The following is a 25,686-nucleotide window of genomic DNA, read 5'->3' on the forward strand; positions in this document are numbered from 1 at the left end:
CGTTCCACACAGCTACCACTTTCTGAGTAAAGAAATTCCTCCTCGTGTTACCATTAAACTTTTGCCCCCTAACTCTCAACTCATGTCCTCTTGTTTGAATCTCCCCTACTCTCAATGGAAAAAGCCTATCCATGTCAACTCTATCTATCCCCCTCATAATTTTAAATACCTCTATCAAGTCCCCCCTCAACCTTCTATGCTCCAAAGAATAAAGACCTAACTCCTAAGAATGCATTGACTTAAACAAAAGCTGAAAATGCTCAATGATATTTAAAAGGATTGATGTATGTTTTAAGTCTGATCATCATAAATGTGAGTCAGGTACACAAAACCATCTTTGTTGCTGGGTGTCAGTAGATGGAAATTAATGGAGATTGGTAAGGAAACTATGCCTGCCAAGTTTATCCATCAAAGGCTTTTGATGTTGTGGGAAAGTCATGGTTTTCCCTTATCTATTACAAGTAAGAATTAACTGGAGCAGGCTATCCAGTAAGTGCAAGAGGACTTAGCCTTAAATTTATCAAGACACAACTAAGAAAAGTAATTAGAAGTTATTTATGACAAGATGATTTGAAGTTGAGAGAATTAATTTTTAGTAAATTAAAATAAATACATGGTTTATGTAATGCTGTGGGTGATTGGAAATAGTTTTACATAGATAGATAGATAGATAGATAGATACTTTATTCATCCCCATGGGGAAATTCAACTTTTTTTCCAATGTCCCATACACTTGTTGTAGCAAAACTAATTACATACAATACTTAACTCAGTAAAAAAAATGATATGCATCTAAATCACCATCTCAAAAAGCATTAATAATAGCTTTTAAAAAGTTCTTAAGTCCTGGCGGTAGAATTGTAAAGCCTAATGGCATTGGGGAGTATTGACCTCTTCATCCTGTCTGAGGAGCATTGCATCGATAGTAACCTGTCACTGAAACTGCTTCTCTGTCTCTGGATGGTGCTATGTAGAGGATGTTCAGAGTTATCCATAATTGACCGTAGCCTACTCAGCGCCCTTCGCTCAGCTACCGATGTTAAACTCTCCAGTACTTTGCCCACGACAGAGCCCGCCTTCCTTACCAGCTTATTAAGACGTGAGGCGTCCCTCTTCTTAATGCTTCCTCCCCAACACGCCACCACAAAGAAGAGGGCGCTCTCCACAACTGACCTATAGAACATCTTCAGCATAGTTAGGCAAGATATAATAAATCTCTAGATGAAAGAAAAAAGACAGATGCTAGATGTGGAGTGCAATAGGCTAGAGATAGACAGTGAACGAGGTGATGTATCCATATCCTCAACTTGGGAATTGCCTTTGGAAATTGATATTTCCATGCTTGCTAAGTTATATGGGTAAAACAAACAGTAAGGGAAATGGTGAAGAGAAGTAAGTTCTCTTGCTTTGGCTCATTGTGTTAAATGGATTGTTGTACTTTTTAAGAGGAAGAAATTGAATATGTGAACACTTAGGTTGGAAAACTTCTAAGGCTTTCCCTCCAGCTAATGACATCTGGTGGAAGGGGAAGGAGCCTCTCCATGTAAATGACAATATTTTCTTGATGGAACTAGAAAAAACAAAGGAGCTTGTGCAGTATAAATTCTCTCCCCCTCTCTCCCCCTCTCCCCCCCCCCCCTCCTTCATTTACTATTTCTTGAAAATTTTGATGGGGCAAATTATTGTGAGTGAACATAAAATATTTACCAACATTTGAGGATTTTTGCAATTTTAGGCCAAGTAACTTAATCTAACATTCTGATCTGTGTACAAGTGATGTAAACTTCCTTCTTCCTCATTTATCATCAGGTTCTATGCAGGTCTGGTTGTGTTGGATCGGGATAATGGATTAGGTCCTCAGACACGATATGCTGTTCAATACCTACTGCAGGGTTTAGAACAATTACTGACCAACCTTGAATCTTTAGATCAGAACCCAGCAAGGTAAGGCTCTATATATTGATGTAGTAACCTAATTCACATTCTTCTCCACTTCTGAAATGTAGTTTCTGTCAAGTGAATGGAACCGAATTTCACAAGTAGAGTCAAATACATGGCAGCAAATTTTTGGTGTATATAGTGCTACTTATGGAGATTTGAAACCCACTTATCACAAGAATAGGAAGTGAAAAAAAATCAGCTGAACAGTTCCCACAAAGATTTTGGAAAGTTGTAACTTTGGAACCTATTTCTATAGATTAAGAGAGACTACAAAGGAAGGTTATTGATGAACTCTATTTCCATATAGTAAATATAAAGACAATTGTCAGAGGATTTGTTTATTGGCTCAGTATTGACAAAGGTATAGAAGACCTGACATTTCAATTATGGAAATTATGGAAACAAGACAACCTCAGCAATTCTGTATTGATTATTTTGTTAAGAAAAAGTGTGAACAGCTTCTTACAATAATTGATAGCCATTTGGGAGTTGTTATAAGTATGTAGGGCTGTGAAGCACCCTAGGCTGACAATGAAAGGCATACAACCTCTTTTTGCCATAAATGTATTTCCATTAGATCAGATAACATTTTCCAGTTTTATTTTATCCATTCGAACAATTCATAAACCACAATGGAATAAGGTGCCATTTTACCTCGCCATACCTTGCTTTAGATGGAGAAGCAGAAAGATCAGTTTCCATGGTAAAAAAGATATTGAAAAAACTAGTTACAGAAGATCAATTGACCATTATCATGAAAGAATGACACAATATTTCTCCTAAGAAACAGATGAATCCTACATTCCACAACTAGATATATTTATGGCTGAAATGATAATGAATACCAGACTCAGGGCACCATTCAATTTTGTCCAATCACAAATGAGAGAAAATCTGCAAATGCTGGAAATCTTCATTTAACTGATTAAGTGACTTCTAAAACCAACTGGCTGCACCAGTAATGATTTAGTGTGCAATCAATTATTTGTGTTTTATACTTGTAATTAATTTAGATCACTTTGTAGAGATATGTTTTCACTTTGACACGAAAGAATCTTTTTCTGTTGATCAGAGTCAGAATAGCCAAATTAAATCCACTGTGATTCAATGTTATAAAACAATAAAATATGAAAACTTAAAAGGGGGTGAATACTTTTTATAGGCACTGAATTGTCTGGTGTATTTTACCAATCATGTTATATCAGTGCTTTCTTGTTATAGCATTTCAGCCAATGAAAATGTCTATCTATCTATCTATCTATCTATCTACACAGTTAATCATTTTAAACTGCTCCATCAAATCTCTTCTTCACTTTCTCTGCCAACTTCAGTCTATCCAGTCACCATAATTCTCATCCATGAGTCCACAAATTATATGTGACTGCATCCTCTTCAAACCCTTCATATCCCTAATGTAAGGCAGTTGCAATTGGACAGAATGTTATAACATATACAAATTAGATGCTTTCACTTTGTGAAGTCCCAAAAAGCACCATACATATATGATTCTGATTACTTTCTATATCTAATTATTACCAACATCATTCGCAGTTTCTGGAATTTGATATTCATACCTTTAAGAACTTTAACATGCCAACAGGATAATTAATGTTCCCATGTAAATAGGAAACAAAGAAATGTAGATTTAAAATTAAGAGTTGCATCACCTCTAAAAGTGCTTCAACACTTTTGCATAATGCAAAAACCTATTTAAGCACTAGAGGAAGAATCCATTTAGTGCTGCCTTTAGTGCTCAGCTGAGTAAGTAAATACTAAGAGTTTGCATTTCTGCAAGTTGTTTCACAGCAACAGGATGTTGACAAATACTTTATAACCAAATGGTAAGTTTTTCAATGGAGGTAAATGTCAAATCCAATTGTACACCTGTCAAGGCTCCACAAGTGGCAATGTGACATGCTCAGAACAGATTTGTCAATGCAAGAAATCAAGTAGAAAAGGCAACATAAAGCTAGTGTCAGATATTTTAGAAAGTTATTTAACTGCTTGTTCTTCTTCAGTGCTCTGCAAAAGTGATTTCTGAATCTTGTGTGAGCCAGTCAAATTGATCACCCTTCATCAGGGTTTGATATTCTCCACCCTGTGTTCTATGGTGGGTCAATTGTTAGTTCATTCAAAACAGCAGTAAATAAATATCTGTGCATTAAGGGATTTAAGGAAAATATCTCTAAGGTAGAAAGTCAGCCATGATCTTGATGAATGGTGGGACAACTCCTACTATTTCTTTTATTCTTATGTATAATCTTCTGTGGTTCTGAAACTCAATGGTGAATATTATGAAAGTTGGGAGTTCTGGCAAAAAGTTCAGTCATCTTTCATGTGCATACATGGAAGAGGAAAGCAGTGGTGATAGGGGATTTGATAGTTAGGGGGACAGATAAGAGGTTCTGTGGAAGAGATCGAGAATCCCCGATGGTCTTTTGCCTCCCTGGTACCAGGGTCCATGATATCTCAGATCGAGTTCTCAGTATTCTCAAGAGGGAGGGTGAGCAGCTGCATGTCGTGGTCCATGTAGGGACCAATGACGTGATAGGAAGAGTGAGGAGGTCCTGAAAGGTGAGTTTAGGGAGTTAGGCACCAAGTTAAAGGACAGGACCTCCTGGATAGCAATCTCAGGATTGCTACCAGTGCCACTTGCAGGCGGGTTTAGAAATAATAAGGTAGCGTAGATCAACACATGGCTAAAGACATGGTGCAGGAGAGAGGGCTTCAGATTTATAGATAATTGGGCAGTTTTCCAGGGAAGGTGGGACCTGTTCCGGTGGGACGGTTTACATCTGAACTGGAGGGGGACAAATATTCTTGCAGGTAGGTTTACTAGAGAATCTCCAGTGGATTTAAACTAGATACAAGGGGGAGGAGAACCAGAGTATAGGAACAGATGTATGGGAGAAGGAAGAAAAAGAAGATAGTAAAGGTGTTTGCACCATTAGAGATAAACAGAGAGTAAGAGGTGGAGAATTTCTTAAATGCATTTATTTTAATGTTAGGAGCATTGTAAGAAAGGTGGATGAGCTTAGAGCATGGATTGATACCTGGAAATACGATGTTGTAGCTATTAGTGAAACATGGTTGTAGGAGGGGTGTGATTAGCAACTAAATATTCCTGGATTTCGTTGCTTCAGCTGTGATAAAATCAGAGGGACAAGAGGGGGAGGTGTTGCATTGTTTGTCAGAGAAAATATTACAGCAGTGCTCTGGCAGGATAGATTAGAGGGCTCGTCTAGGGAGGCTGTTTGGGTGGAATTGAGGAATGGGAAAGGTGTAGTAACACTTATAGGGGTGTATTATAGACAACCTAATGGGGAGTGAGAATTGGAGGAGCAAATTTGTAAGGACATAGCAGATGTTTGTAGTAAGCACAGGGTTGTGATCGTGGGAGATTTTAATTTTCCACACATAAACTGGGAACCCCATACTGTAAAAGGGCTGATTGGTTTGGAGTTTGTAAAATGTGTGCAGGATAGTTTTTTGCAGCAATACATAGAGGTACCAACTAGAGAAGGGGCAGTGTTGGATCTCCTGTTAGGGAATGAGATAGGTTAGGTGATAGAGGTATGTGTTGGGGGCACATCGGGTCCAGTGATCACAATGCCATTAGTTTCAATATAATTATGGAGAAGGATAGGACTGGACCCAGGGTTGAGATTTTTGATTGAAGAAAGGCTAACTTTGAGAAGAAGTGAAAGGATTTAGGAGGAGTGGATTAGGACAACTTGTTTTATGGGAAGGATGTAATAGAGAAATGGAGGTCATTTAAAGGTGAAATTTTGAGGGTACAGAATCTTTATGTTCCTGTTAGGTTGAAAGGGAAGGTTAAAAGTTTGAGAGAGCCATGGTTTTCAAGGGATATTGGAAACTTGGTTCAGAAAAAGAGAGATATCTACAATAAATATAGGCAGCATGGAGTAAATGAGGTGCTCGAGGAATATAAGGAATGTAAAAAGAATCTTCAGAAAGAAATTAGAACAGCTAAAAGAAGATATGAGGTTGATTTGGCAAGTAAGGTGAAAATAAATCCAAAGGGTTTCTACAGTTATATTAATAGCAAAAGGATAGTGAGGGATAAAATTGGTCCCTTAGAGAATCAGAGTGGACAGCTATGTGTGGAGCAAAAAGAGATGGGGGAGATTTTGAACAATTTCTTTTCATCGGTATTCACTAAGGAGAAGGATATTGAATTGTGTTTAGGTAAGGGAAACAAGTAGGGAAGTTATGGAAACTATGATGATTAAACAGGAGGAAGTACTGGCACTTTTAAGGAATATAAAAGTGGATAAATCTCTGCATCCTGACAGGATATTCCTCAGGACCTTGAGGGAAGTTGGTGTAGAAATAGCAGGGGCTCTGACAGAAATATTTCAAATGTCATTAGAAACAGGGATGGTGCCAGAGGATTGGCGTATTGCTCATGTTGTTCCATTGTTTAAAAAGGGTTCTAAGAGTAAACTTAGCAATTATAGGCCTATAAGTTTGACATCAATGGTGGGTAAATTAATGGAAAGTATTCTTAGAGATGGTATATATAATTATCTGGATAGACAGGGTCTGATTAGGAACAGTCAACATGGATTTGTGCGTGGAAGGTCATGTTTGACAAATCTTATTGAATTTTTTATACAGGTTACTAGGAAAGTTGATGAGGGTAAAGCAGTGGATGTTCTCTATATAGACCAGTAAGGCAATATTGAATTCAATGGATTCAACAGTGGCTGGATGGGAGATGCCAGAGAGTAGTGGTGGATAACTGTTTGTCAGGTTAGAGGCTGGTGACAAGTGGTGTGCCTCAGGGATCTGTACTAGGTCCAATGTTGTTTGTCATATACATTAATGATCTGGATGATGGGGTGGTAAATTGGTTTAGTAAGTATGCAGAATATACTAAGATAGGTGGTGTTGTGGATAATAAAGTAGGTTTTCAAAGCTTGCAGAGAGATTTAGGCCAGTTGGAAGAGTGGGCTGAAAGATGGCAAATGGAGTTTAATGCTGATAAGTGTGAAGTGCTACATTTTGGTAGGACTAATCAAAATAGGACATACATGGTAAATGGTAGGGCATTGAAGAATGCAGTAGAACAGAGTGATCTAGGAATAATGGTGCATAGTTCCCTGAAGGTGGAATCTCATGTGGATAGGGTGGTGAAGTATGCTTTTGGTATGCTGGCCTTTATAAATCAGAGCATTGAGTATAGGAGTTGGCATGCAATGTTAAAACTGTACAAGGCATTGGTGAGGCCAAATTTGGAGTATTGTGTTCAGTTCTGGTCACCGAATTATAGGAAAGATGTCAACAAAATAGAGAGAGTACAAACGAGATTTACTAAAATGTTACCTGGGTTTCAGCACCGAAGTTACAGAGAAAGGTTGAACAAGTTAGGTCTTTTTTCTTTGGAGCGTAGAAGGTTGAGGAGGGACTTGAAAGAGGTATTTAAAATTATGAGGGGGATAGATAGAGTTGACATTGATAGGCTTTTTCCATTGAGAGTAGGGGAGATTCAAACAAGAGGACATGAGTTGAGAGTTAAGGGGCAAAAGTTTAGGGGTAACATGAAGGGGAACTTCTTTACTCAGAGAATGGAAGCTGTGGGAAACAAGCTTCTAGAAGTGGTAGAGGCAGGTTCGATATTGTCATTTAAAGTAAAATTGGATAGGTATATGGACAGGAAAGGAATGGAGGGTTATGGGCTGAGTGCAGGTCGGTGGGACTAGGTGAGAGTAAGCGTCGGCATGGACTAGAAGGGCCGAGATGGCCTGTTTCTCTGCTGTAATTGTTATATGGTTATATACACGAGCAGGAATCTAAATGACACTACAGAAGTATCTAGCGTTACTCAGGACCCATTCCAGACTACACATCTACTGACAGTGGTGTCTGGAATGAAATGATGAGGATGTAAGAGATGTTTTCCAGCTACACCAAATTCTGTTAAGCAATTTTTCTTCATGTTATTCCCAGAGAGCAAACTGATTTATTTTATATAACCTCAATTACTAAATGTTAGTGTCAAAAATGAGGTAGCTGATTAATTATAACCATTTTTTGATATATTGTATATAATATATCAATTATTTTCCTTCCAGTGAAGAAGCACCATTTCTTCAAGCTTTAAATACATTTTCTCTTCTGAATATTCGGTTACTCAGAGGAATATTCAGGCTAGGAATATTTCTCTTCAATCCACCTGCTGGACTACCAGAAAAGACAATGGCACCTGAGCAAGTGCTTCACTTGTAAGTGGTAATATATCATTAGTTGTGCAACTGTATCAAATAACACTTGTACATATTTCTAATGATGTATAATCCAGTAACACCCCAAAGTACGTCACTGGATCATTTACTGACAATAGTAACAATACTAAATCAAAGCTATAAGTATGGTAAGACAGTCAAACAAGATTTAAGCATCAAGGAAATGTGTAATATATTGCTGAAGTATTTTGTAAAGCTGAATTAGTGGAAGAAAATACATCTGATTGCAATATTCATGTTATAGATGTTAGGGATAGGAAAGATTATCTGAGGTTTTGAACTGTACATATTCCAATTAAGAAGCATGGCTAAATAAGAAAGGTGGATGCTGGGGGAATTGATGTTTGATTACAAAACAATGTTTTATTAGAGTAAAGAATGCAGAGGACCTACCATAATTAATTTCACTGCTATTGATGCTATAAGAAAAATATTAGGGATCCTTTAGATTAGTTAATGCAATTTTAGAAGTTACTTCATAAGACATGGAAAATAAATAGAAAATTATACTAATAAGGTATTAGTATAATTAGAGGGATAGGAAGAGACTCCTGTTGATTGTAAACTGTGGTATGGACTAAATGGCTTGAATTGCCTATTACAGTTGGCCCTCCTTATCCATGAGTTCAGCATGCATGGATTCAACCAACCGGGAAATACCAGAATTTCTCTCTCCAACACTTGTTGTTTGAGCATGTACAGACTTTGTTTCTTGTCATTATTCCCTAAACAATACAGTATAACAACTATTTACATAGCATTTACATTGTATTAGGTATTATAAGTAATCTAAGTTCTCTAAGTTGGAACAGTTACATCCAGTATTATTTAGCATCAATTAGTCAAATGTTTGTCTTAGTCTATAGTATATATTTTACCTTCCTATGCATATAAAACACTTAAGAAACATATGTATTTCAATAATTAAACCACTGCATTGCTTAATAACAATTGTAGCTTCATCGGGGCAGGGCCTTTCACATGGCCCCACATGGCCTTTCAAGTGAGGGTATTCTCACTTTATCCTTTAAAATTGTTCCGATCGTTGACCGACTGTAGCCTAACGTTTTTCCAATAACCGATGGTGTTTCACCTCTTTCCGATGGCTTTATTATTTCCACTTTATTTTCAATTGTGATCATTTTCCGTCAACGGAACAGAAACAGCAGCAGCCACGGGCGGCGGGTCCCAAGCTCCACCGGGTCTTAAAGTCCACCGCACTGAGACAGGTTAAATAAGGTCCAGAGCTCCACTGGGTCCTAAATTCCACCGCACTGAGACAGGTTAAATAAGCTCCAGAGCTCCACTGGGTCCTAAATTCCACCGCACTGAGACAGGTTAAATAAGGGACTTGAGCATTCGCATTTTTTGGTATCCGCGGGGGGTCCCGGAACCAATCCCCCTGCGGATAAGGAGGGACGATTGTACTTTGCACTTCCTATGTAAATGTTGGTAAATAAGCTATGGCATTTCATTAGATTCTATTTGTTTTCCATGTATCAGATTAACACACACATTCTACTGAAAATATACAGTTTAATTATCGTACTATTGGTTTAGTTGTTTATATTTTTAATTAAATTCATTTATGTGGTTAATAGAAAAATCAATGTGATCCTTTATCAGTTCAGAGGACCAGGAGATCTTGTGGAGAAAGCATAAATTCTAAAATTATTAAGTGTTTACTGTTCACTGTTTACATGTAACCAAACCAAACATGTGTTAGGTTGTCAAGCATATAGGCCATTTGCCCACAAGAGTTATCTGAGATCTGAACTACAACATAGTTAAGTGCTAAAAGGATAGAAAAGAATCCAAAATGGTTGATTATACCATAAGTATACCAATGGTATACTTACTTATTTATTTTATACTTATTTATTTATATATATTTATTTCTAAAAATACATTTTTAGAGATGTATTTAATGGGGAGCTGAAAGCATATTAAGGATATATTTAAAATTTAAAATTTAAAATTTAATTTACTTACAAATACAACATTCCATAAAAGGAAATAAATAATGCTATTTTTATTGCTTTATTCCTTCTTCACCTTAAAGCAATAGGTCACATCTAAATTGTTACCCAGTAAGTTACTTGAGCTGCAATCTTCCATCACTATCTCATCTAAGATTCTTGAATAAAAGTCTTCTATGATTCAATATTTATTTAAATACAGAAAATATGAATGCTAAGTCAACATCAGAGGTACCACTTATCCAATGTGTTGTTAAATTGTTTATTATCTCAGTTGAAAGTGAAGTTGTGCAGAATAGCATTCAAGTTTGACCAACTTTACCCCTTAACTTTTTTATCTATATTAAAATAAGGTTATTTAATTATTTTATTTTAAGTGGTTGGAGCATGGCATACGCAAATTACCTACATTTTCTACATTCCAGTGATGACTATGCCTCAGCATAATTGATTGGTATTAATGTGCTTTGAACCATCCTGAGACTCTGAATATATTGAATTCTCTTTGATGACTTTGTACTTCATTGTAGTCAGTTAATGATACTCACCTCATGCAAGAAAGGCTAAGGAAATATTATTTAACTTTTTAAAATTTTAATTGACTTGAACTCTTAATTAATTTCCTGTGTTGTTATCAGTTCTGTAGATTTAGCTTCCTGGGCTTTGTGTAAATATCCATATCGTGGATCTTTAAGTCAAAAATTGGAATGGCTGCTTCTTGAATCCCATCTTACCCTTTTAGAACTGCATTCCAACAAATCAAATCCGAATGAAGAGATGATCAGTAAAAGATGTCAGAACTTATCTTCACTATTAAAAAATACCAATATTCCAATCTGCAGTGAACTACTAGAGATGCAGCAAATGGTATGGACTTGATCAGGAATTACTGAAATTCAGTATAATATATTTATAATATAACACTGTTCATATGACCCACAATAATTTTACAATGTAAGATAAATTGTCTATGGTAATTATATTAATGTTTATAAATATTAAAGCAATATTAATATTATTAATTTACCATACCTTAACCATCTATTTCCATAATTAAGTTTGTTGATTTTGATATATTCTGCATTGTTATATTAAGAGTATGGTAATGTTTTAGTGGTTAAGTTGCCAGATGACTCACCCAGTGGGCCTAGGACCAATAACACAAAGATGTGACTTCAAATCTCACCATGACAAATGTGGAATGTAAATAAAATTAATAATAAATAATGAATAAGTAATACATTGAAAGAAAACAGTGGCTTGGTTGGTCGACCACTGCTGGTTGAATTGTGTGATAAATAACTGCCAGGCTGTTCAGTGGCAGATAAAGCAACCATCCGGACAGATAAACCTATTCCATAACATCCTCACCGGTCTACCTGTTACACTTACATTTTTTTGCATGACAGCATACCGGTATATGTGAATGACTTCCAAAGACTTCTTGTGGTATTGTTCTATCAAAGGCACTTTCAAAATGCCAAATGGCATTAGCTCAGAACCAATCTGACAGATCCTTTAGGATGCACTGTAGATCAGTAGCAGCAGAAATATATACCCCTTGTGGCCCAGCTTGTTCCTCACTCAACCATTCAGTCAAGCCAGGGGATCAGCTCAGATGACTATGCCAGAATTAGCAACAAGCATGTCTTAAAAATAACCTGACGAAGTTGCAAACTGGGAGTACTTACCAGGTAAGCAACGTAACCAGAGGAAGTGATCCATAACCAAAATGTTCTATCAAACCTCTGCAATTTTGCCATGTTTACTCATGAATAGTGGACAATTAAAGAGCTAAACAGGAGAAGAAATTTCCAAGAACATTTTAGGTTTAATAATTCCTCTGTGTAAAAATTTGTTCCTAAATTCTGTTTAGCAAAAGGTTTTAACTTATGGTGCTGCATAACCACATGAAACAATAAAATTTGATCCAATTTAATATATTTAGTATCTGTGGCCATTAATTAGTGTCTGAGCAAACATTTGCAATACATATATAAAATACCCATCAGTAGGGTACCAATAAATAAATCTGCTTGTAATATTTGATATCCATGTGATGATCTATGAAACATTAAGATCAACATTACCACTCAGTTGTTTGAAGTTTGGTAGAAGGCTGGCAGATCTCTACAATAACAAAATCCTCTTTTTACAGGTGTGTCAATTAAGAGTAGAAACAACTCCCCGTGACAGTAATGCTCTGTACATGCTTGGCTTGGCACAGATAGTTGAATATGACAATGAGTCTTCTCCAGCAAAAGCCAAACAACTGATTGAAGATGCTTGCTTAAGCTTTAAAGCCAGTATTAGCATGGAGAACAAACCAATATCTGGGAATCCACCAGAAGAACTAACTAGTAAGTCAATAGTTCTACATTTCTAATCATTATCTGATATGATGAGAATACAATATATTATAAAGCTTGGAGGAATGGCAAAGAAGGAATTTGGGATTATGCACCTTGATTTCCCAAGCAGCCAACTTTAGAAATCTTTTGTGGCATTGTTATTAATATATAACATTTTTTTGCATGATGTAAAATCTCACAAAAGGACATATAATAAAGGATTAATATGCTTTTTCTATTATCATGCACTTCCCCTCATACACTTGTGTATCATTGGCAGAGTTCTGGTCTGACTATGTAGACTGCTATGTAGACAAAGAGAGGAGTGAAGACAGAAGGGACCGGATCCTGTGATTCTGTGTCTGTCAGTGTCTCAGCACCAGGTTTAGAGTTTGATACAATGAATCTGAATACCACCCAGATATTGTTCTGTCTCTGTTTCTGGACCTGAAAGAACCTCTTGTGTGCTATTTCTGTTTTCCTGTTAGAAAGGGTCTGTTCACACAATGTACTCTCTGTTAACACAGTAGATGTACAGAACTTCTGTTCATGCAAAACAGGGAGTTACTAATGCACATAAACCAAATCAGAGGGTAGAGGACATCAATATGAAAGATTGGTTGCAAACCTGGAAAAATTTATAATTCTCCTGCAGTAGCACTCGTATCTACAGTGATGAAGTGCTTTGAGAAGTTGATTATGGCTAGAATCAAATCCTGCCTCAGCAAGGACCTGGATCCATTGCAGTTTGCCCATTGCAACGATAGGCAACAGTAGACGTGATCACACTGGCTCTCCGGGCGCCCTTGTCTCACCTGGACAACACAAATATCTATGTCAGGTTACTGTTCATTGACTATAGCTCAGCATTTAACACTATTATTTCTACAGTTCTGATCAAAAAGCTCCAGAGCATGGGCCTCTGTACCTCTCTCTCTGCAACCGAACCCTTGACTTCCTAACTGGAACACCACAGTCTGTGAAGATTGGAAATAACATCTCCACCTCACTGACAATCAACACTGGCGAACCTCAGGGATGTGGACTTAGCCCACTGACCTACTCACTCTACACTGAAGTCGATGGGGCATGGCACAGCTCAAATGCCATCTATAAATTTGGTGATGATAAAACGATTGTTGGCAATATCTCAGTTTGTGCCGAGAGTTTATACATCTTTCACTAAGATGGCGGTGTGTTTGATCACAGTGGCTTCTATGGGGTATCCAAAAAGTGCTACTGTCATATTTAAATGCATTTCTAATGATCACAAGGTCCTACTGAATATTAAGAATTTAAAGCACTGCAGGTCTACCCCATCAACAAGTTGCTCACTAGCAGAGAAAATGAAGGAACTGCGCAGCATGCTGCTGCCTGAGTTGAAGGAAGCTTATAGTAATGGTGACTGACCACCTTGGTCTTGTGATCGCAAGACCCTTTTGAACATTGTTAATGTGGAATGCAGTAAGTTTGATTTACTGATTTATTGGAGGAGAGCAGGTGCAGATGGTGCTGGAGCTGCATTTGAGGCCTCAAGCCATGGCCTCCATATACCTGTCTAGAGGTCTCTTAAATTTCACTAGTGTATCTGCTTTCCACGCACCAACCACTCTCTGAGTAAAAAACCTTCCTCTAATATCCCCTTGTACTTCCCACCCCTTACCTTAAAGCCATGTCCTCTTGTATTGAGCAGTGATGCCCTGGGAAAGAGGCACTAGCTGTCCACTATGCTATTATTATTATAATATCTATTCCGCATAATATCTTGTATACTTCTATCATGTCTCCTCTCATCCTCCTTCTCTCCAAAGAGTAAAGCCCGAGCTCCCTTAATCTCTGATCATATTGCATACTCTCTAAACCAAGCAGCATCCTGGTAAATCTCCTCTGGACCCTTTCCAATGCTTCCACATCCTTCCTATAGTGAGGCAACCAGAACTGGACACAGTACTACAAGTGTGGCCGAACTAGAGTTTTATAGAGCTGCATCATTACCTCACAACTGTTAACCTCTATCCGTCGACTTATGAAAGCTAACACCCAATAAGCTTTCTTAACTACCCTATCTACCTGTGAGGCAACTTTCAGGGATCTGTGGATATGTATCCCCTCTGCTCCTCCACACTACCAAGTATCCTGCCATTGACTTTGTGCTCTGCCTTGGAGTTTGTTCTTCCAAAGTGTATCACCTCACATTTCTCTGGGTTGAACTCCATCTGCCCCTTCTCAGCCCACTTTTGCATCTTATCAATGTCTCTCTGCAATCTTCAACAATCCTCTACACTATCCACAACACCACCAACCTTTGTGTTGTCTGCAAACTTGCCAACCCACCCTTCTACCCCCACATCCAGGTCATAAAAGTAGAGGTCCCAGAACCGATAAAAATCATGAAAAGTAGAGGTCCCAGAACCAATCCTTGTGGGACACCACTAGTCACAACCCTCCAATCCGAATGTACTCCCTCCACCACGACCCTCTGCTTTCTGCAGGCAAGCCAATTCTGAATCCAGCTGGCCAAACTTCCCTGGATCCCATGCCTTCTGACTTTCTGAATAAGTCTACTGTGTGGAATTTTGTCAAATGCCTTACTAAAATCCATGTAGATCACATCCACTGCACTACCCTCATCTATATGCTTGGTCACCTCCTCAAAGAACTCCTATCAGGCTTGTTAGACATGATCTGCCCTTCACAAAGCCATGCTGACTGTCCCTGATCAGACAATGATTCTCTAAATGCCCATAGATTCTATCTGTCTGAATCTTTTCCAACAGCTTTCCCACCACAGACATAAGGCTCACTGGTCTATAATTACCTGAACAAGGGGACAACATTCGCTTCCCTCCAATCCTCCAGTACCATTCCCATGGACAACAAGGACATAAAGATCCTAGCCAGAGGCTTAGCAATCTCTTCCGTCACCTCATGGAACAGCCTGGGGTATATTCCGTCAAGCCCTGGAGACTTATCCGTCCTAATGTATTTTAACAACTCCAACACCTCCTCTCCCTTAATATCAACATGCTCTAGAACATCAACCTCACTCATATTGTTCTCACCGTCATCAAGTTCTCTCTCATTGGTGAATACCGAAGTGGGGTCAAGGGATATGGGGAGAGGGCAGGAACAGGGTACTGATTGTGTATGATCAGCCATGATCACAGTGAATGGTGGTGCTGGCTAGAAGGGCTGAATGGCCTACTCCTGCACCTACTGTCTATTGTCTATTGTCTAAGTATTCACTGAGGAACTCGCTCACTTCCACACTCTCCAGGCACATCTTCCCACCTTTTTCTCTAATCAGTCCTACCTTCACTCCTGTCATCCTTTTCTTCTTCACATAATTGAAGAATGCCTTGGGGTTTTCCTTTACCGTACTCACCAAGGCCTTCTCATGCCCCCTTCTTGCTCTCCTCAGCCCCTTCTTAAGATCCTTTCTTGCTACCCTATATTCCTCAATAGACCCATCTGATCCTTGCTTCCTAAACCTCATGTATGCTGCCTTCTTCCACCTGACTAGATTTTCCACCTCACTTGTCACCCATGGTTCCTTCACCCTACCATTCTTTATCATCCTCACTGGGGCAAATTTATCCCTAACATCCTGCAAGAGATCCCTAAACATCGACCAATGTCCATAGTACATTTCCCTGCAAAAACATCATCCCAATTCACACCCACAAGCTCTAGCCTTATAGCCTCATAATTTGCCATTCCCCAATTAAAAATTTTCCTGTCCTCTCTGATTCTATCCTTTTCCATGATAATGCTAAAGGCCAGGGAGCGGTGGTCACTGTCCCCCAGATGCTCACCTACTGACAGATCTGTGACCTGACCTGGTTTGTTACCTAATACTAGATCTAGTATGGCATTCCCCCTAGTCGGCCTGTCAACATACTGTGACAGGAATCCATCCTGGACACTCTTAACAAACTCTGCCCCATCTAAACCCTTGGAACAAATCAAGTGCCAATCAATATTAGGGAAGTTAAAGTCACCCATGATAACAACCCTGTTATTTTTGCGCCTTTCCAAATTCTGCCTCCCAATCTGCTCCTCGGTATCCCTACTGCCATCAGGGACCCTATAGAATACTCCCAGTAGAGTAACTGTTCCCTTCCTGTTCCTGACTTCCACCCACAGTGACTCAAAAGAGAATCCTGCTTCATTACCCACCCTTTCTGTAGCTGTAATAGTATCCCTGACCAGTAATGCCACCCCTCCTTCCCTTTCTCCCCGCTCTCTATCCCTTTTAAAACACTAAAATCCATGAATATTGAGAATCTATTCCTGCCCTGGTGCCAGCCAAGTCTCTGTAATGGCCACTACATCATAATTCCATGTTTGTATCCAAGCTCTCAGTTCATCACCTTTGTTCCTAATGCTTCTTGCATTGAAGTACACACACTTTAGCCCATCTTCCTTACTACCTTTACACCCTTTATTCTGCTTCTCTTTCCTCAAAGCCTCTCTATATGTTAGATCTGGCTTTACTCCATGCACTTCTTCCACTGCTGTATCACTCTGGGTCCCATCTCCCTTGCAAATTAGTTTAAACCCTCCCAAACCATGCTACCAAACCTACCTACAAGGATATTGTTTCCCCTCGAGTTCAGGTGCAACCCATCCAATTTGTACAGGTCCCACCTTCCTCAGAAGAGATCCCAATGATCCAAAAATCTAATATCCTGCCCCCTGCATCAACTCCTCAGCCATGCGTTCAACTGCCATCTCCTCCAATTCTTACCATTACTATCACGTAGCACTGGCAGCAATCCTGAGAATGCCACCCTCAAGGTCCTGTTCTTCAGCCTTCTGCCTAGTTACCGAAACTCACACTTCAGGACCTCATCCCTCTTCCTGCTTATGTCGTTGGTACCAACATGTATCATGACCTCTGGTTGCTTTCTCTCTCGTACCAGGATGTTGTGCACCTGGTCAGAGACATCCTGGACCCTGGCACCCAGGAGGCAACAAACCATGCAGGTGTCCTTCTCACATCCACAAAATCTCCTGTCTGCTCCCCTGACTATAGAATCCCCAATAACAACAGCTCTTCTTGTCTCTGTCCCGCCCTTCTGCACCGCAGGGTCAGACTCACTGCTGGAGGCCCTGCCACTGTGGCTCACCCCGGTTTGTCGTCCCCAGCAACGGTATCCAGGACGGTATACTTATTATACAGGGGAATGGCTACAGGGGTGCTCTACCTGTCTATTCACCTTCACTTCTCCCCTTCTGACTGTCACCCAACGAACTGCTTCCAGCAGCCTAGGTGTGACTACCTCCTTGTAGCTCTCATCTATGACTGCCTCATTCTCCCTATCAAGGAGAAAAGCTCAAATGGCTGTCAACCTACCTCCTGTAATGTTCAGTCTGTTCTAAGTCCATTGTCTCAGTCCCAGAGGAATTTCTAGTGGCAACACTCTAGGCCCAACCATTTTCAGCCTCATCAATGACCTTCTTTCTAAAATAAAATCACAAGCAGGATTCTTTCTGAATATAATTTGTCATTTGCAATCACTTTGAAAAAGAACTAATTCACACCAGCTTGCAGAAGATCTAGAGGACATGTAGACATGGGATCATAAACTGAAACTGTATGCAAAGTAAAAGAAAACATGGAGAAATAACAATATTAAATAATAATGTGTCATGACATGACTGAACATTTGTTTTTCACTCCTTCAGAACAGAAATGGTGGCAGGATTTTAAACTGGAAGAAAGCCAAAAGGTTCAGCAGCAGGACCAACAGGAAAAGCAGAAGGTCGAGAAGGAGCATGTGCAGCCAGGGGTAAAAAGTGAAAATGTTACACCTGCTGCTGCTGCGAGAGGTGGATCTGCCAGAGGCAGAGGCACTTCCACAAGAGGATCCACTGTACCATCAAAAACAACCCTTCCAGGCCGTGGTAGAGCAAGCGAAATGCCTAAAGGTGCCAGGTAAACGGTGTGTGTGTGTGTGTGTGTGTGTGTGTGTGTGTGTGTGTGTGTGTGTGTGTGTGTGTGTGTGTGTGTGTGTGTGTGTGTGTGTGTGTGTGTGTGTGTGTGTGTGTGTACACAATATAGTGCAAAAGTCATAGGCTGCCCAGATTTTTTTATATTAATTTTGTTTAAGATTTTTTTGTCTTTTCTGTGTTTGTAGAAAAGAGCAAATTTTAGATTTCCAAACATTCATTTTTTTCAGAGATTACACGTTACATTGAAATTTTTGAATTTCTTTAAAGAAAGAAACATTAAATAATAGACCACTTTTCAAATAAAAACTTGATTACTTTGTAGGTATATAGCCCAGTGCATGATTAAACAAAGATAGCAAACAGCTGCTAATGATAATGAGTTAAGTGAACTAAACTGATTAAACTGAAACAGAAATGGGTGTAGAAGGAATCAAACTGAGTGACTCAAACAGGAGGCAGTTTGTCTGTAGAACAGTTGGAGAGCGTTATGTGGATGAGTGGCTGCACCCAACAGTGGAGTGTGGTGGAGGTTCCCTGCAGGTTTGGAGCTGTATTTCTGTGAATGGAGTTGTTGATCAGGTCAGAAGTATTGGAATTCTCAATGCTGAGAAGTACAAGCAGATTCTCGTCCATCATGCAGTACCATCTGGGAGGTGTCTGATTGGTCCACACTTCTTTCTGCAGCAGGACAATGACCCCAAACACACGACCAAGGTCATAAAGAGCTATTTTCAGTGAAAAGAAGATCATTGAGTTCTGCAACAGATGGTACGGCCTCCACAGAGCCCTAATTAAGATGGTGCTGGTGAAGCCCATCGACTGATTACTGGCAGCAAACAAAACAAAGAATACAAATACCTTATTAGTAACACTTTTTTTTGTAGAAGTTATAGTAAACAATCACTGCAAACAATGGAGAAGCGAGCAAAGGCTGAGTCGAGGGCCAATGTGTGCTGGTCAAGGCAAAGTTAGGGCAAGGTCAAAGCAAAACTGTATCGAACAGAGCAGAGAAGTAACAGATTCAAAACCAGTCCACCGAAACCAAAGGATGAGGTTTGGTCAATTTAAGTGGCAGGCTAATTTGGAAACGTCGGGTACAGGGTGAAAGGTGGTGGCAGGATCCAAGCCCAGAACATATCAATATAACAGGGCTCGTATCCTAGTGCAAGGAATGACCCAATGTTTGGATGATTTAAACAGTGGGCCATTTGGATTGAAAAGGTAGGGTGCTGGGACAAGAAGCAAGGGTTAGGCTGGTTCTGCTCACTGCTCTGTGTTGAGCTGAGGCTGTGGCCTGCTCCAGCTCTCTGGGTTCCATGTCTGAGGGCTTTGTGTCGTTTACTCCACTCTGTGCCGAACTGAGGCTTGCTCCGGCTGCTCCTGGTTTTAGGTCTATGGACTCATTTTTGTTCTAAATGCTATTTGCTTACTTTTATTGTTTGCACAGATTGTTTTTTCTCTCTCTTTACATTGGGTGCTTGATGTTTTTTATGGGTTCTTTTGGGTTTCTTGCTTTTGTAGCCACCTGTAGAGAGATGAATCACAAGATTCGATAATGTATGCATACTTCTATAATAAATATACTTTGATCTCAACATCATTGAAGCTGTCTGGGATTTCCTGTTGCCAGAAACAAGTGAGACAGCCAAAGTATGAAGAACTGTGGCAAGTTTATTTTCTTTGGCAGTTTAATGGGGGCAATACTGCTCAAGCACATGTAAGTCGGACTGTGAGGCAGTGGGAGTATTTAAAGAGAGCAGTTAGACAGAGTGGGCGACGGAGTAGAGGGAGACAGAGTAGGAAGGCTTTGTCTCAAGAGGCTTCGGTGAGCAGAGGCTGAGGACGAGTTTCACTCCAAGTGAGGTAAGGCCGGGTAAGTTCCCTTAAAAGGAGAACGTTTCAAAAGTTGAGGCAACGTATTGGGTAGGTCATGACAGCTGAGATCGGCCCCGTGGCTTGTTCATCCTGCAGCATGTGGGAAATCAGGGATACTTCCAGTGTCCCTGATGACTATGTGTGCAGGAAGTGTGTCCAACTGCAGCTTCTGGCAGACCGCATTGAGCGTCTGGAGCTGCGATTGGATTCATACTGGAGCATCCGCGATGCTGAGAAAGTCGTGACTAGCACGTTCAGTGAGTTGGCCACACCGCAGGTAAAGGCTTCACAGGCAGAAAGGGAAGGGGTGGTCACCAGACAGCATAGCACTAGGCAGGTAGTGCAGGAGTCCCCTGAGGTCATCTCCCTCCTAAACAGATATACTGTTTTGGATGCTGTTGGGGGAGATGTCTCATCAGGGGAAGGCAGCAGCAGCCGAGTTCATGGCACCATGAGTGGCTCTGCGGCACAGGAGGGAAGGAAAAGGAGTGGGAGAAGCTATAGTGATAGGGGATTCGATTGTATGGGGAATAGATAGGTGTTTCTGTGGCTGCAAACGAGGCTCCAGGATGGTATGTTGCCTCCCTGGTGCAAGGGTCAAGGATGTCTCTGAGCGGCTGCAGGACATTCTGGTGTGGGAGGGTGAACAGCCAGTGGTTGTGGTGCACATAGGTACCAACGATATAGGTAAAAAAATGGGATGAGGTCCTACAAGGTGAATTTAGGGAGTTAGGAGATAAACTAAAAAGTAGGACCACAAAGGTAATAATTTCTGGAATTCTACCAGTGCCACGTGCTAGTCAGAGTAGAAATAGGAGGATATTTCAGATGAATACGTGGCTTGAAAAATGGTGCAAGTGGGAGGGATTCAAATTTCTGGGGCATTGGAACCAGTTCTGGGGGAGGTGGGACTGGTACAAATAGGACGGTCTGCACCTGGGCTGGACTGGAACCAACGTCCTGGGGGAGCATTTGCTACTGCTGTTCAGGAGGCTTTAAACTAATGTGGCAGGGGGATGGGAACAAGTGCAGAGAGACAGAGAGGTGTAAAATGAGGGTAGAAGCAAAAAGTAGTAAGGTGAAAAGTAAAAGTGGCAGGCAGGCAAATCCAGGGCAAAAAGCAAAAAGGGCCACTTTTCAACATAATTGTATAAGGGCTAAGAGTGTTGTAAAAACAAGCCTGAAGGCTTTGTGTGTCAATGCAAGGAGCATTTGTAACAAGGTGGATGAATTGAATGTGCAGATAGTTATTAATGAATATGATATAGTTGGGATCATAGAGACATGGCTCCAGGGTGACCAAGGATGAGAGCTCAACATCCGGGGATATTCAATATTCAGGAGGGATAGACATCAAAGAAAAGGAGGTGGGGTAGCATTGCTGGTTAGAGAGGAGATTAACGCAATAGAAAGGAAGGACATTATCCTGGAGGATGTGGAATCGATATGGGTAGAGCTGCATAACACTAAGGGGCAGAAAACGCTGGTGGGAGTTATGTACAGGCCACCTAACAGTAGTAGTGAAGTTGGGGATGGCATTAAACAGGAAATTAGAAATGCGTGCAATAAAGGAACAGTAGTTATAATGGGTGACTTCAATCTACATATAGATTGGGTGAACCAAATTGGTAAGGGTGCTGAGGAAGAGGATTTCTTGAAATGTATGCGGGATGGTTTTCTGAACCAACGTGTCGAGGAACCAACTAGAGAGCAGGCCATTCTAGATTGGGTATTGAGCAATGAGGAAGGGTTAGTTAGCAATCTTGTCGTGCGAGGCCCCTTGGGTAAGAGCGACCATATTATGGTGGAATTCTTCATTAAGATGGAGAGTGACATAGTTAATTCAGAAACAAAGATTCTGAACTTAAAGAAGGGTAACTTTGAAGGTATGAGACGTGAATTAGCTAAGATAGACTGGCAAATGATACTTAAAGGGTTGACGGTAGATATGCAATGACAAGCATTTAAAGATCGCATGGATGAACTACAACAATTGTTCATCCCAGTTTGGCAAAAGAATAAACCAGGGAAGGTAGTGCAACCGTGGCTGACAAGGGAAATTAGGGATAGTATCAAGTCCAAAGAAGAGACATACAAATTAGCCAGAAAAAGCGGCACACCTGAGGACTGGGAAAAATTCAGAGTCCAGCAGAGGAGGACAAAGGGCTAATTAGGAAAGGGAAAAAAGATTATGAGAGAAAGCTGGCAGAGAACATAAAAACTGACTGTAAAAGCTTTTATAGATACGTGAAAGGAAAAAGATTGGTCAAGACAAATGTAGGTCCTTTACAGTCAGAAACAGGTGAATTGATCATGGGGAACAAGGACATGGCAGATCAATTGAATAACTACTTTGGTTCTGCCTTCACTAAGGAGGACATGAATAATCTTCCGGAAATAGTAGGGGACTGAGGGTCTAGTGAGATGGAGGAACTGAGGGAAATGGATGTTAGTATGGAAGTGGTGTTAGGTAAATTGAAGGGATTAAAGGCAAATAAATCCCCAGGGCCAGATGGTTTGCATCCCAGAGTGCTTAAGGAAGTAGCCCAAGAAATAGTGAATGCATTAGTGATAATTTTTCAAAACTCCTTAGATTCTGGATTAGTTCCTGAGGATTGGAGGCTGGCTAATGTAACCCCACTTTTTAAAAAAGGAGGGAGAGAGAAACTGGGGAATTATAGACTGGTTAGCCTGACATCGGTGGTGGGGAAAATGCTAGAGTCGGTTATCAAAGATGTGATAACAGCACATTTGGAAAGCGGTGAAATCATCGGACAAAGTCAGCATGGATTTGTGAAAGAAAAATCATGTCTGACGAATCTTATAGATTTTTTGAAGATGTAACTAGTAGAGTGGATAGGGAAAAGCCAGTTGATGTGGTATATTTGGATTTTCAAAAGGCTTTTGACAAGGTCCCACACAGCAGATTAATGTGCAAACTTAAAGCACATGGTATTGGGGGTATGGTATTGATGTGGATAGAGAATTGGTTGACAGACAGGAAGCAAAGAGTGGGAGTAACGGGACCTTTAAAGAATGGCAGGCAGTGACTAGTGGGGTACCGCAAGGCTCAGTGCTGGGACCCCAGTTGTTTACAATATATATATATGATTTAGACGAGGGAATTAAATGCAGCATCTCCAAGTTTGCGGATGACACGAAGCTGGGCGGTGGTGTTAGCTGTGAGGAGGATGCTAAGAGGATGCAGTGTGACTTGGATAGGTTAGGTGAGTGGGCAAATCCATGGCAGATGCAATTTAATGTGGATAAATGTGAGGTTATCCACTTTGGTTGCAAGAACAGGAAAACGGATTATTATCTGAATGGTGGCCGATTAGGAAAAGGGGAGGTGCAATGAGACCTGGGTGTCATTGTACACCAGTCATTGAAAGTGTGCATGTAGGTACAGCAGGCGGTGAAAAAGGCAAATGGTATGTTGGCATTCATAGCAAAAGGATTCGAGTACAGGAGCAAGGAGGTTCTACTGCAGTTGTACAAGGCCTTGGTGAGACCACACCTAGAGTATCGTGTGCAGTTTTGGTCCCCTAATCTGAGGAAAGACATTCTTGCCATGGAGGGAGTACAAAGAAGGTTCACCAGATTGATTCCTGGGATGTCAGGACTTTCATATGAAGAAAGACTGGATCGACTAGGCTTATACTCGCTGGAATTTAGAAGATTGAGGGGGGATCTTATTGAAACGTATAAAATTCTAAAGGGATTGGACAGGCTAGATGCAGGAAGATTGTTTCCGATGTTGGGGAAGTCCAGAACGAGGGGTCACAGTTTAAGGATAAAGGGGAAGCCTTTTAGGACCGAGATGAGGAAAAACTTCTTCATACAGAGAGTGGTGAATCTGTGGAATTCTCTGCCACAGGAAACAGTTGAGGCCGGTTCATTGGCTATATTTAAGAGGAAGTTAGATATGGCCCTTGTGGCTAAAGGGATCAGGGGGTATGGAGAGAAAGCAGGTACAGGGTTCTGAGTTGGATGATCAGCCATGATCATACTGAATGGTGGTGCAGGCTCAAAGGGCTGAATGGCCTACTCCTGCACCTATTTTCTATGTTTCTATGTTTCTAAGTTCTCCAAGATGCTTGTAACAACCTACCAGCCATTTTCTTATAAAACTACACAACAGTGTACATAGAGAATGGATACAGTTTAAAGCCAAAGGGCAGTCACACCAAGTATCGATTTGATTTAGTTTTTTACTATTTTCTTCTCTTTGCAGAAATTTGGTTGATATTCAGAAGCTTTTCGTTTCATTATTTATGAAAGCGTCTTTGATTTATAGATATTTTTACATGTACCTAAGACTTCTGTGTATGTATATAAAGAAAAAAGAGGCAAGAATTAATGTTAATATTATTGCATATTATAAATATTCTATACACCTTTCAGATAACTAAACATATTCTCTGACCAGAAATATTCACATGAATTCACTTTTCCTAATCTAGTTTGATTAAAATGCCATCTCTTTTAAATGCCTTTCTCATTCTTAATTGTTTTCCCCTGGCCATTTAAAAGGAAATTGAAACACATTTCTTTGTTCTCTCAAAGTTTCATGTGTTGAGTGTTTTTTTTATTCACAGCAGTGAGTGTGGAAAGAGGCATGAGAAATCTTTGGTTAGGGAATTCTGAGATTGATTTATTGGGGAAAGCAGCGGTATGGGAAATGAGTCAGAGTGCGGAAGGTGGAAGAGGTATATTTCAATAAGGACTTTGTTGGGCCTGTAATCCATTTGGAAAGTATTAAAGTACCCAAGTGACATCTATGTTTGTCTTTCTAGGCAAAACAAATTAAGGTAACAAGTGTGATACAAAGGTAACCTGCTTCTTAAAATTCTGAGAACACAAAATGGTAAGAGCTTGCTGCATTTGGGCAGGAACTGCTTCCCTGAATGTGGCCTCAGTAGAATTTTCAAGTAAATCACAGATTCATTAAGCATGCCTACAAGGCAAAATAATATACCCATTTGAAAAATAAAACCTATCTGCTATTTAGATGATACGTAATCATTTGATTCAGAGTTTGTGGATAAATTGTTTAAAAGCTTAACAATGGCTTCTATCTATAACACACCTTTTACAAAGAAAGGCTTATCACAGGAGTGTTCTCAGATTAAAAAACTGATGCTAGGTCAGATACACAAATATGGCAGTTGGCTACAAGCTTGATAGCTAAAGACCCAGCTGTTCACAGTGGAGTGATTACATTTGGAGATGATCATAAGGCTGTTACAGGGCTGGATAAGATTACAGAGGTAAGCAGAGACAAGAGCATATATAGCTTTAAAAACCACTCAA

At 40.1% G+C, this 25,686-nt stretch overlaps 1 protein-coding gene across 1 annotated transcript in view; it reads left to right on the forward strand.

Moving 5' to 3' along the window:
* The window catches only part of LOC140730130 (uncharacterized), an 80,831-nt gene that overhangs the window by 45,442 nt on the left and 9,703 nt on the right, over nt 1-25,686 (forward strand). Inside the window, exons 12-16 of the mRNA XM_073050263.1 lie at nt 1,810-1,944; nt 8,040-8,189; nt 10,828-11,056; nt 12,348-12,549; nt 18,232-18,481. Coding sequence (XP_072906364.1) covers nt 1,810-1,944; nt 8,040-8,189; nt 10,828-11,056; nt 12,348-12,549; nt 18,232-18,481 — 966 coding nt within the window. The remainder of the gene's footprint in view (nt 1-1,809; nt 1,945-8,039; nt 8,190-10,827; nt 11,057-12,347; nt 12,550-18,231; nt 18,482-25,686) is intronic.

This window comes from Hemitrygon akajei, chromosome 7 (genome assembly GCF_048418815.1).
Source record: "Hemitrygon akajei chromosome 7, sHemAka1.3, whole genome shotgun sequence".
In the NCBI taxonomy this organism is placed as follows: Eukaryota; Metazoa; Chordata; class Chondrichthyes; order Myliobatiformes; family Dasyatidae; genus Hemitrygon; species Hemitrygon akajei.